The following is a 12,064-nucleotide window of genomic DNA, read 5'->3' as shown; positions in this document are numbered from 1 at the left end:
TAGGACGAATATTTGTAAAAAGCTTGTAGCATAAGTATTTTGTGCAATTATAAATATAATGCCCAGTACCTAAGCTCTCTGAAAGACCATTTTGTATTTCAATAAAAAAGACTTATTGATATTGTCTACGATTCAGTTATTAATGTATAAAAAAATATATACTTTGCATACTCTGTAAACTAATGTTTAAAAATCTTAATGAAATCTTATGCTTTTCGATCCTATTTTCGACACAAAGCAACAAGAGTGCACGCAGAAATTAGTACGATTTTATAATTCTTTAGATGAAAGGATCTCGAACTTGATACCTTTTTTGTTCAGTTCTTCAATTAACGATGTTTTACCAAACGCAATACCAGGAGTTAAAACGCCGGCGCTGGAATAATAAAATGCAATTGTTAATATTTATTGATCCACAGCGAAACGTAATACATAATCAAAGTAGAAATAAAACACACTTTTCTGGTATTTTATCAGATTCTTTGAGAATCATCATCGCAGCAAGTATTAACATAGTACATGTGCCATCATATGCCGGGTCAACGCCACTAACTTGAGTGGTCAACACCTTATTTGGTGGATCCTTATGATTATCAGTAGATATGGACAATTTCTCGGTCCAACCTTTTGCTATAAATGTAAATTTAAAGTGGGTATTTTCCTGTACTTTTCGTGATGGGCCTTCGTGACTTACATATCCATAAGTGAAAAATGCTGGATACTAAATAAAGTACAAAACAATGTTAATATTATAAGTCGTTTGTACATAATCAAATATTACAAGAAATACAAAAACTAGCATATTATACCTTCTGTAATATACTACGGCCACATTGAAATCGTGAAAGTACAGCAAAGACGCCAGCAAATATAACCGTTACCAACGCAGTGAACAAAGATCTATTATTGAAACATTAATATTAGTTCATACTAAAGTCGCATTTGAAATTAAATAGAAATAAAATAGTTACTTGTACGTAATATATGTCTGAATTTGTACTGGTCTTTGTTTATATTTATCATAAAAAAATCTTTGAGTACGCTCTACCACTGATTGATCTGGTCCTGGAAATACTGTAGCCCAGCCTAATTCAGTCTTATGAATCAAGTTTCTAAAATGAATATTACAAATTTTAAGAAGTAAAGATTACATAATTATGTTTTCCGCATATTTTAAATGTATGAAAATCTACAGTCTACTAATGATGCACTTAATGTGTTCCAACCTTCTCACCAATTGTGGCTGAAATGGGGGCAATTTTTCAGGATATAATTTTGTGCGCAGTCGACGTAGCTCGTTATAACTGGTAACACCGTAAATAGCTGATTCATAAGTACCGTAATGTATTACGGCAGAATCAACTTCCGTGGCTACCCACGAAGTCATATATGCTTCAATAGTATTGACTTCACCATCAAACTTTCCTTGAGCAAAAATTACTCCAAGATCGCACGGGATAGAGTCAAACCCACAAGCATTTACAATGTAGATACCAGCTTCTCTGGCTTCTTTATCATATTTCAACTGTATGCCTTCTATGTACTGTAGTACAAACAAAAAAGTTAAAAATATGAAAATCACCAACTGTTATTAACAATTTTTTAATGGTACCAATTAGCAATATTTAATAGACAAAGTTGTTATCAGACCTGAGGTTCACCACTGACATCAATTTGATGAGTATGAGTAGCAATGCATGCTTTAATAACTGGTTCCCCATAAAATCTATATGGGCCGCAACAATTAACTAAAATCTTGGCTTGTTCTGTCATTTTCTTCAGTGATTCTTCATCTTTCAAATCAGCAACTATTATAGGTACATTCTCTGAAATATTTAAATATATTTATTGAATTATTGTAACATAGAATTATTTCATTCATTAAAAAATATTGTATCATTATCTCATAGAAAAAAGTTGTTGTTTATGGAATAACTTTTACCAATATCAGGAGCAAATTCTTTAAGAACCCCTTCTAAAGCTTGTTTGCGTCGTCCAGAAATTCCAAACTTAATTTGTTTTTCCTTGGCTAATTGTGCAGCTATTTGTACAGCATGTTTCCCAGTGAATCCAGTAGCACCAAATATTATAATATCTAGTCTTTCGTTTGCCATGATAGCAGTATTTATATAGTGTCTATGTAATAACTTATTATTAGTAAATATAATTTTATGAAAATCTTATAATTATTTCAATTTTATATGTACATTTTACAGATTCGTAAATTTTAAAGCTATATTAAAAAATATGACAATGTGAACATAATTAAGTAAAACATAATTGGCAATCTGTAGACACACAATTATTAAAAATGGTCAAATATTTATAGTTTCATTCCATGCACTACTATTCTTTTGGCAAAAATTTGGTTTTTAGGAATATTATAGAACAGGAAGTGTGAGATAAATTATTATGACATTGATGATATTATAACAAGCTTTTTATACATTTATATTTCACAACAAATGTTTCGTTATTTAGTCAAGAATTAATTATCAATTTTCGAATTTTAACATGTACAGATCATTATGTAATCTCCGTTACTTCCATAATTTCCATAGTCCGTTTATAAAACGACTCTATTATTCAAGGTCATTTAGAAATCTAATCCTTTCATTCATAATACTTATATTGTACTTCTACTTGATCTGACAAGTCATTTTACCGGAAAATCAAAATCTACCACACAACAGCTTGCTGGGATATTTCCAATAGTTTAACGTAATTAAATAATAGTTTGCAACAATTTATTAACTGAGTACGTACCTTAGTTAGAACTACAACAGAAATTGAACTTCGATTTTTTTGTGGACACGGATCACCACTGAACTTACTGAAAGTAATATCTGCCTTCTTCAATTGAGTCTTCTTAGCAATATAACATTTATTAAACTGCGTATTCTGTCATGCTGAAGTTACAGGAGAGGGGGATTTCTATTAACATAACCAGATTACACCTCCTAGAAAAGTTGCAAAGTAATACATAAACAATTTAAAACGTTAATAATAGATCATTCAGTAGGAAGTTACCTACATTTCTTACCGTTTCCTTACGGAAACATATTAATGCGTCTCTACGTCTAAGTATAGAATGTTTACTGCAATACCTAAGAAAATGCGAGGACTATCAACGCTGACAGTCCTTGTGTCACTCAGAAAAAAGGATTAATTAAATGTCATACGTTTAAGCACATTTTTCCGCCACTAGTAACCATTGGCATCCAATACTAATCTAAACGCAATGTATCATGAAAAATAACTGATTCGTTTCCTTGAACACCACAATTTAAAGACAGGTACAGACAAAATTATGGTTTTCAACCCCTTACAAATAAAGCAGTAACATGCAGACGTGTGTAACGTTACAAATTAATTAATATTTAACAGTTCCATCACATAAACATATTCTTCGAAATTATTGCGTGTGTTCTGAGATGAGGAAATTTTTACTATTCGCTCGTAACCGTCTTACTTCAGCAGATGTAAATATAATTGGTCTACGCGTACACTTCCTTATTGCAATAATATGACATTACAGAATTACACAGCAAATCTTTTTGTAATGGAAAAGACGGTTCATGTATTCAGGATATAGAAGAAACGATTGACATACTTTTATAGTATACATTTATAAAATATTATTTCTTACACTGTTAACAATATAAAACGTATCTTTAACAAGTTATAAACATTGAAACGTAAATAATATGCGTTAGGACGAATATTTGTAAAGAGCTTGTCGCGTAAGTATTTTGTGCAATTATAAATATAAAGTCCAATACCTAAGGTCTCTGAAAGACCATTTTGTATTTCAATAAAAAAGACTTATTGATATTGTCTACGATTCAGTTATTAATGCATAAAAAAATATATACTTTGCATACTCTGTAAACTAATGTTTAAAAATCTCAATGAAATCTTATGCTTTTCGATCCTATTTTCGACAAAAAGCAACAAGAGTGCACACAGAAGTTAGTACGATTTTATAATTCTTTAGATGAAAGGATCTCGAACTTGATACCTTTTTTGTTCAGTTCTTCAATTAACGATGTTTTACCAAACGCAATACCAGGAGTTAAAACGCCGGCGCTGGAATAATAAAATGCAATTGTTAATATTTATTGATCCACAGCGAAACGTAATACATAATCAAAGTAGAAATAAAACACACTTTTCTGGTATTTTATCAGATTCTTTGAGAATCATCATCGCGGCAAGCAATAACATAGTACATGTGGCACCATATGCCGGGTCAACGCCACTAATTTGAGTGGTCAACAACTTATTTGGTGGATCCTTATGTTTATCAGTAGGTTCGGCCAATTTTTCGGTCCAACCTTTTGCTATAAATGTAAATTTAAAGTGGGTATTTTCCTGTACTTTTCTTGATGGACCTTCGTGACTTACATATCCACAAGTGAAAAATGTAGGATACTAAATAAAGTACGAAACATGTTAATATTATAACTTGTTTACACATACTCATATATTACAAGGAATACAAAAACTAGCATACTATACCTTCAACAATATACTACGGCCAAATTCAAATTGAGAAAGTAAAGCAAAGATGATAGCAAATATAACAGTTACCAACGCAGTGAACAAAGATCTGTTATTGAAACATTAATACTGGTTAATACAAAAATTATATTTGAAATTAAATAGAAATAAAATAGTTACTTGTGTGTAACATATGCCTGAATTTTTACTGGTCTTTGATTATATTTTTCGTAGAGATATCTTTGAGTGCGGTGTACCAAAGGCCGATCAGATGATGGAAATATTGTAGCCCAGCCTACTTCGGACTTATGGATCAAGTATCTGAAATGAATATTATAAATGTTAAGAAATAAAGGATATATTATTGTATCTTCCACATATTTTATATGCATGAAGATCTACAGTCTACTACTAATACACATTATGTCTTCTAACCTTTTCTCCAATTGCGGCTGAAATGAGGGTAATTTTTCAGGATATAACTTTTTGCGCAACCCGCGTAACTCGTTATAATTGGCAACACCATAAACAGCAGATTCATAAGTACCGTAATGTATGACAGCAGAATCAACCTTCGTGGCTGTCCATGTACTCATATATACTTCAACAGTATTGACTTCGCCTCCAAATTTTTCTTGAGTAAAAATTACACCAAGATCGCACGGAATACAGTCAAACCCACAAGCACTTACAATGTAAATACCAGCTTCTCTGACTTCTTTATCATATTTCAACTGTATACCTTCTATGAACTGTAGTACAAACAAAAAAGTTAAAAATATGAAAATCACCAAGTGCTGTTAACAATTTTTTAATGGTACCAGTTAGCAATATTTAATAGACAAAGTTATTATCAGACCTGAGGTTCAGCACTAACATCAATTTGATGAGTATGAGTAGCAATGCATGCTTTAATAACTGGTTCCCCATAAAATCTATATGGGCCGCAACAATTAACTAAAATCTTGGCTTGTTCTGTCATTTTCTTCAATGATTCTTCATCTTTCAAATCAGCAACTATTATAGGTACATTCTCTGAAATAGTTAAATGTATTTATTGAATTATTGTAACATAGAATTATTTCATTCATTAAAAAATATTGTATCATTATCTCATAGAAAAAAGTTGTTGTTTACGGAATAACTTTTACCAATATCAGGAGCAAATTCTTTAAGAACCCCTTCTAAAGCTTGTTTACGTCGTCCAGAAATTCCAAACTTAATTTGTTTTTCCTTGGCTAATTGTGCAGCTATTTGTACAGCATGTTTCCCAGTGAATCCAGTAGCACCAAATATTATAATATCTAGTCTTTCGTTTGCCATGATAGCAGTATTTATATAGTGTCTATGTAATAACTTATTATTAGTAAATATAATTTTATGAAAATCTTATAATTATTTCAATTTTATATGTACATTTTACAGATTCGTAAATTTTAAAGCTATATTAAAAAATATGACAATGTGAACATAATTAAGTAAAACATAATTGGCAATCTGTAGACACACAATTATTAAAAATGGTCAAATATTTATAGTTTCATTCCATGCACTACTATTCTTTTGGCAAAAATTTGGTTTTCAGGAATATTATAGAACAGGAAGAGTGAAATCAATTATTATGACACTGATAATATTATAACAAGCTTTTTAAACATTTATATTTCACAACAAATGTTTCGTTATTGAATCAAGAATGAATGATGTATTTTTGAATTTTTTCATGTACAGATAATCATGTAATCTCCGTTATCTCTATAATTTCCATAATACATATTTATAAAACGACTCTCATACCAAAGGTCATTTAGATATTTAATCGTTTTATTCATAATAATTACACTGTACTTCTCCTACTTGATCTGACAAATCATCTTACCGAAAAATTAAAGTCTAACGCATTTCAACTTGCTGGGATATTTGCAATAATTTAACGTAATTAAATAATAGATTGTAACAATATATTAACTAAGTACGTACCTTAGTTCAAATAAAAAGAAATTGGACACAAATCGCCCTCGAATTTAGTGAAATTAGTATCTGCTTCACTCGATTGAGTCTTCTTAGCAATATAATATCGTACATTAAACTGCGTATGCCGTCATGTTGAAGTTACAGGAGGGGGGGATTTCTATTAGCATAACCAGATTACACCGCCTAAAAAGTTGCAAAGTACTACATAAACAATTTAAAACGTTAACAGTACATTCTTCATTAAGAAGTTATCAATATTTCTTACCGTTTTCTTACGGAAACATATTAATGCGTCTCTATGTATAAGGATAAAATGCTTACTGCAATAACAAAGCAACGTGCGAGGACTATCAATACTTACATTATTTGTGTCTCTGATGAAGTACAACTGATTCATTTCCCTGAACTTCACAATGTAAAAACAAATATAGACAAAATTATCGTTTTCAACCCCTTACAAATCAAACAGTAACATGAAGTCATATGTAACGTTACAAATTAATTAATATTCAACAGTTCCATCACATAAACATATTCTTCGAAATTATTGCGTGTGTTCTGAGATGAGGAAATTTTTACTATTCGCTCGTAACCGTCTTACTTCAGCAGATGTAAATATAATTGGTCTACGCGAACACTTCCTTATTACAGTAATGTAACATTACAGAATTACAGAGCAAATCTTTTTATAATGGACAAGACGGTTTATTTATTCAGGATATAGAAGAAACGATTAACATACATTTATAGTATACATTTATAAAATATTATTTCTTATATTGTTAACAATACAAAACGTATCTTTAACAAGTTATAAATATTAAAACGTAGATAATATGCGTTTGGACGAATATTTGTAAAAAGCTTACAAAAAAAAATATTTTGTGCAATTATAAATATAAAGCCCAGTACCTAAGCACAAGTAGATCACATACTTTGAATATTTATATTAAGTAAAGTATTAGTGGTTGATTTTCGAAACTTGAAACATCATAATGTCATAAAACTGAGATAGTACTGCTTTGAGGGATCATTTAGTATTTCAATAAAAAAGATTGATACAGTCTACGATTCAGTTATTAAAGGATAAAAAAATATGTACTTTGCATACTCTTTAAACTAATGTTTAAAAAACTCTATGAATAGAAAATCTTATGCTTTCCGATCCTATTTTCGCCACAAAACAAGAGTGCACGCAGAAATTAGTACGATTTTATGATTCTTTAGATGAAAGAATCTCGAACTTGATACCTTTTTTGTTCAGTTCTTCAATTAACGATGTTTTACCAAATGCAATACCAGGAGTTAAAACGCCGGCGCTGGAATAATAAAATGCAATTGTTAATATTTATTGATCCACAGCGAAACATAATACATAATCGAAGTAGAAGTAAAACACACTTTTCTGGTATTTTATCAGATTCTTTGAGAATCATCATCGCGGCAAGCAGTAACATTGTACATGTTGCACCATATCCTGGATCAACACCGCTAACTTGTGCGGTTAACACCTTATTTGGTGGGTCCTTATGATTATCAGTAGGTTCGGCCAATTTCTCGGTCCAACCTTTTGCTATAAATGTAAATTTAAAGTGGGTATTTTCCTGTACTTTTCTTGATGGGCCTTCGTGACTTACATATCCACAAGTGAAAAATGTAGGATACTAAATAAAGTACGAAACATGTTAATGTTATAACTTGTTTGCACATGACCAAATATTACAGGGAATACAAAAACTAGCATACTATACCTTCAACAATATACTACGGCCACATTCAAATCGAGAAAGTAAAGCAAAGACAGCAGCAAATATAATAGTCATTAACACAGCGAACAGAGATCTGTAATTGAAACATTAATATTAGTTCATACTAAAATCACATTTGAAATTATATAGAAGTAAAATAGTTACTTGAATGTAACATATGTCTGAATTTGTACTGGTCTTTGTTTATATTTTTCATAGAGAAATCTTTGAGTGCGTTGTACCACAGACCGATCAGCTCCTGGAAATATAGTGGCCCAACCAACTTCGGACTTATGAATCAAGTTTCTGAAATGAATATTGTAAATGTTAAGAAATAAAGGTTACATCATTGTATTTTCCACATATTTTATATGCATGAAGATCTACAGTCTACTACTAGTACGCATTATGTCTTCCAACCTTTTCTCCAATTGTGGCTGAAATGAGGGCAATTTTTCAGGATATAACTTTTTGCGCAATCCGCGTAACTCGTTATGATGGGCGACACCGTAAATAGCTGATTCATAAGTGCCGTAATGTATGACGGCAGAATCAACTTTCGTGGTTGTCCATGAACTCATATATGCCTCAATAGTATTAACTTCACCTCCAAATTTTTCTTGAGTAAAAATTACTCCAAGATCGCATGGGATAGAGTCAAACCCACAAGTGCTTACAATGTAGATACCAGCTTCTCTGGCTTCTTTATCATATTTCAACTGTATGCCTTCTACGTACTGTAGCATAAACAAAAATGTTAAAAATATGAAAATCACCAAGTGCTATTAATAATTTTTTAATGGTACCAGTTAGCAATATTTAATAGACAAAGTTGTTATCAGACCTGAGGTTCACCACTGACATCAATTTGATGAGTATGAGTAGCAATGCATGCTTTAATAACTGGTTCCCCATAAAATCTATATGGGCCGCAACAATTAACTAAAATCTTGGCTTGTTCTGTCATTTTCTTCAGTGATTCTTCATCTTTCAAATCAGCAACTATTATAGGTACATTCTCTGAAATATTTAAATATATTTATTGAATTATTGTAACATAGAATTATTTCATTCATTAAAAAATATTGTATCATTATCTCATAGAAAAAAGTTGTTGTTTATGGAATAACTTTTACCAATATCAGGAGCAAATTCTTTAAGAACCCCTTCTAAAGCTTGTTTGCGTCGTCCAGAAATTCCAAACTTAATTTGTTTTTCCTTGGCTAATTGTGCAGCTATTTGTACAGCATGTTTCCCAGTGAATCCAGTAGCACCAAATATTATAATATCTAGTCTTTCGTTTGCCATGATAGCAGTATTTATATAGTGTCTATGTAATAACTTATTATTAGTAAATATAATTTTATGAAAATCTTATAATTATTTCAATTTTATATGTACATTTTACAGATTCGTAAATTTTAAAGCTATATTAAAAAATATGACAATGTGAACATAATTAAGTAAAATATAATTGGCAATCTGTAGACATGCAATTATTAAAATTGGTCAAATATTTATAGTTTCATTCCATGTACTACTATTCTTTTGGAAAAAATTTGGTTTTTAGGAATATTATAGAACAGGAAGAGTGAAACAAATTATTATGACACTGATAATATTATAACAAGCTTTTTAAACATTTATAGTTCACAACAAATATTTCGTTGTTGGATCAAGAATGAATGATATATTTTCGAATTTTATCATGTACCGATAATCATGTAATCTCCGTTATCTCCATAATTTCCATAATTCGTATTTATAAAAAGACTTTCATATCAAAGGTCGTTTAGAAATTTAATCGTTTTATTCATAATAATTACACTGTACTTCTCTTACTTGATCTGACAAATCATCTTACCGGAAAATCAAAATCTAATACATAACTTGCTAGTATATTTCCAATAATTTAACGTAATTAAATAATAAATTGTAACAATATATTAACTGAGTACGTACCTTTGTTAGAACAAACAGGAATTGAACTGCGAGTTTTTCGTAGACCGAATCACCACCGAATTTATGGAAGTTAATATCTGCCTTCCTCAATTGCGTCTTTTTAGCAATGTACCATCGTGTATTAAACTGCGTATGCCGTCATGCTGGAGTCACAGGAGAGGGGGATTTTTATTAGTATAAACAGATTGCACAGTACTAAAAGAATTGCAAAGTAGTGTGTAAATAATTTAAAACATTAATAATAGATATTCATATGGGTTTTATGTTAATTTGTACCTGTTTTTTTTCAGAACGTGTTAATGCGTTTGTTCGTATTTATACGTATAATGTAACATGTATATCGGCAGTTTCATGGGAAAAGCGTCACATCTTTATTTTTGACAATCTATTAAAATCAAGTATTCCATATTAGGTACTTTTACCCTATTATTTACATTAGTTAATTATTTCAATCGTAGTGATATAGTAACAATATTTATTAAACATTTTTTAACCGAAACATACTGTATTGGAAAAATTAAAATATAATGATGTACATGCATGTATTTGTACTCATAATTTATATATATTTATTTATAATATATCATAACACGTCAAAATTAATCCATATAAGTAACAAATGTAAAGAATGTTAAAAACGATGAATTAGAAAAGTGATGTCCATGGGAATACTTAGAAAATTTGTAAGGATAACCCATTTTTATCACAAAAAATGAATGTTTCCATCCCACAAAATAGATGTAATATATAGAAGACTATATAACATTAACAAACATATTAATGATAAATTATAGAAAGATAATATTTTTTAACTTACCTTTACTTAGAAATTTAAATAATTAATTTTCTCAAAAACATTTACGTGCGGCTAAACACATTGATGAATAACTTTCTAGAACAGATATTTAACTGTCATCCAGCTATTAACGGAATTTTTTACCATTACTAACCAAATATTTTCCATTGTAATACATATATTATTTATTTTCTGAGATATCGAGGCGCTCTACATTAAATGCAGTTACCTTATATTTATATTTCGATCATTTTCATGTAAAAAATTTGAAACCTGGATCATGTTTAAACTGTTGGCATATCCCAAGCCGGGTAATTTGTTTTAAAAATGGATACAGTGTAACACTATAGTCACTTCTACATGTATTATATATTCGTATATTTTACACATTATTGACTTGCTTTAAGTGGGCGTTTAGACTATCTTATTTTATTAGTAGGTTGCTCTTTTTAGAATTGTTAAGCTGTCCTCTTGCATTTAATGAGAGTTAAAATAACCCTCCTTGGTTAATCAGATATAAATTAGGGTTAAGTAGCGGTTCGATTTTCTATCTTTTCTTATTATACATGTCGACGGTTTTAATAAGAAGCAAGTCTAATAAAGAATTAGATTGACGATTAGTAACATTTATTATGTTTACCTTAACTTCTTGGTAAGCAATTAATTAAATGTACCCTCACAAGTAATAAAATATGTTTCATTTTAATTATACGGTATTAAATTATTTTACTACATCATTTATTTCGTTCTCTTATATTATATTTACAACATACTTTGCTTTATTATTCACGGTCTGTATTCGGCTAGTAATAAATTATAAATAGCTCACTGTTTAGAATATCACTTTGCAATTAAAAACCTAAGCTAGCAAATTTCTATGGTGGTGTGATTTTCACGTTTTTCCTTTTCATGTATGTACGTAAGACACAAAATATTTTCAAACGTAATTCGTACATTTTTCGCTTTCCCTTGACCAAACATCATCACACTATATGCATTATTATTTACAGAAATGCACGCTAAAATTGTAAAATTTGTTTTTTTTACTATTACTTAACTCGTTTCGCATGGGTAAAATAAT

The 12,064-nt window shown here is 30.0% G+C and overlaps 2 protein-coding genes across 3 annotated transcripts; both read right to left on the bottom strand.

Moving 5' to 3' along the window:
- Positions 1-5: 5 nt before the first annotated feature.
- On the bottom strand, positions 6-7,074 carry LOC116434553 (saccharopine dehydrogenase-like oxidoreductase). Of its 2 annotated transcripts, XR_012998797.1 has the most exons (10): positions 6,743-7,074; positions 6,484-6,660; positions 5,655-5,848; positions 5,363-5,538; positions 4,939-5,255; positions 4,684-4,824; positions 4,522-4,612; positions 4,172-4,434; positions 3,035-4,089; positions 2,865-2,960 (listed from the first exon to the last, which is right to left on the bottom strand). XR_012998797.1 is itself a non-coding variant. In XM_076368412.1 (9 exons), exons 3-9 carry the CDS (start codon positions 2,112-2,114, stop codon positions 271-273), a joined length of 1,266 nt encoding a protein of 421 aa, XP_076224527.1. In that variant the 5' UTR covers positions 2,115-2,136; positions 2,767-2,960; positions 3,035-3,987; the 3' UTR covers positions 6-270. The 2 variants fall into 2 exon arrangements, 1 of the variants encoding a protein (XP_076224527.1); XM_076368412.1 differs by lacking the exons at positions 4,172-4,434; positions 4,522-4,612; positions 4,684-4,824; ... (3 more) ...; positions 6,484-6,660; positions 6,743-7,074 and adding exons at positions 6-376; positions 459-721; positions 810-900; ... (2 more) ...; positions 1,651-1,826; positions 1,943-2,136 and having other exon boundaries at positions 2,767-2,960; positions 3,035-3,987.
- A 146-nt stretch (positions 7,075-7,220) lies between these two features.
- Positions 7,221-10,330, bottom strand: Pu (GTP cyclohydrolase punch). Its single transcript, XM_076368411.1, has 8 exons — positions 10,188-10,330; positions 9,362-9,555; positions 9,070-9,245; positions 8,646-8,962; positions 8,391-8,531; positions 8,229-8,319; positions 7,879-8,141; positions 7,221-7,796 (listed from the first exon to the last, which is right to left on the bottom strand). The coding sequence occupies exons 2-8, from the start codon at positions 9,531-9,533 to the stop codon at positions 7,691-7,693; spliced, it is 1,266 nt and encodes a 421-aa protein (XP_076224526.1). The 5' UTR covers positions 9,534-9,555; positions 10,188-10,330; the 3' UTR covers positions 7,221-7,690.
- Positions 10,331-12,064: the final 1,734 nt, after the last annotated feature.

Source organism: Nomia melanderi, chromosome 6, assembly GCF_051020985.1.
Source record: "Nomia melanderi isolate GNS246 chromosome 6, iyNomMela1, whole genome shotgun sequence".
Classification (NCBI taxonomy): Eukaryota; Metazoa; Arthropoda; class Insecta; order Hymenoptera; family Halictidae; genus Nomia; species Nomia melanderi.
Note: the sequence above shows the minus strand (reverse complement) of the source record. Positions and strands in the feature narration are given on the sequence as shown.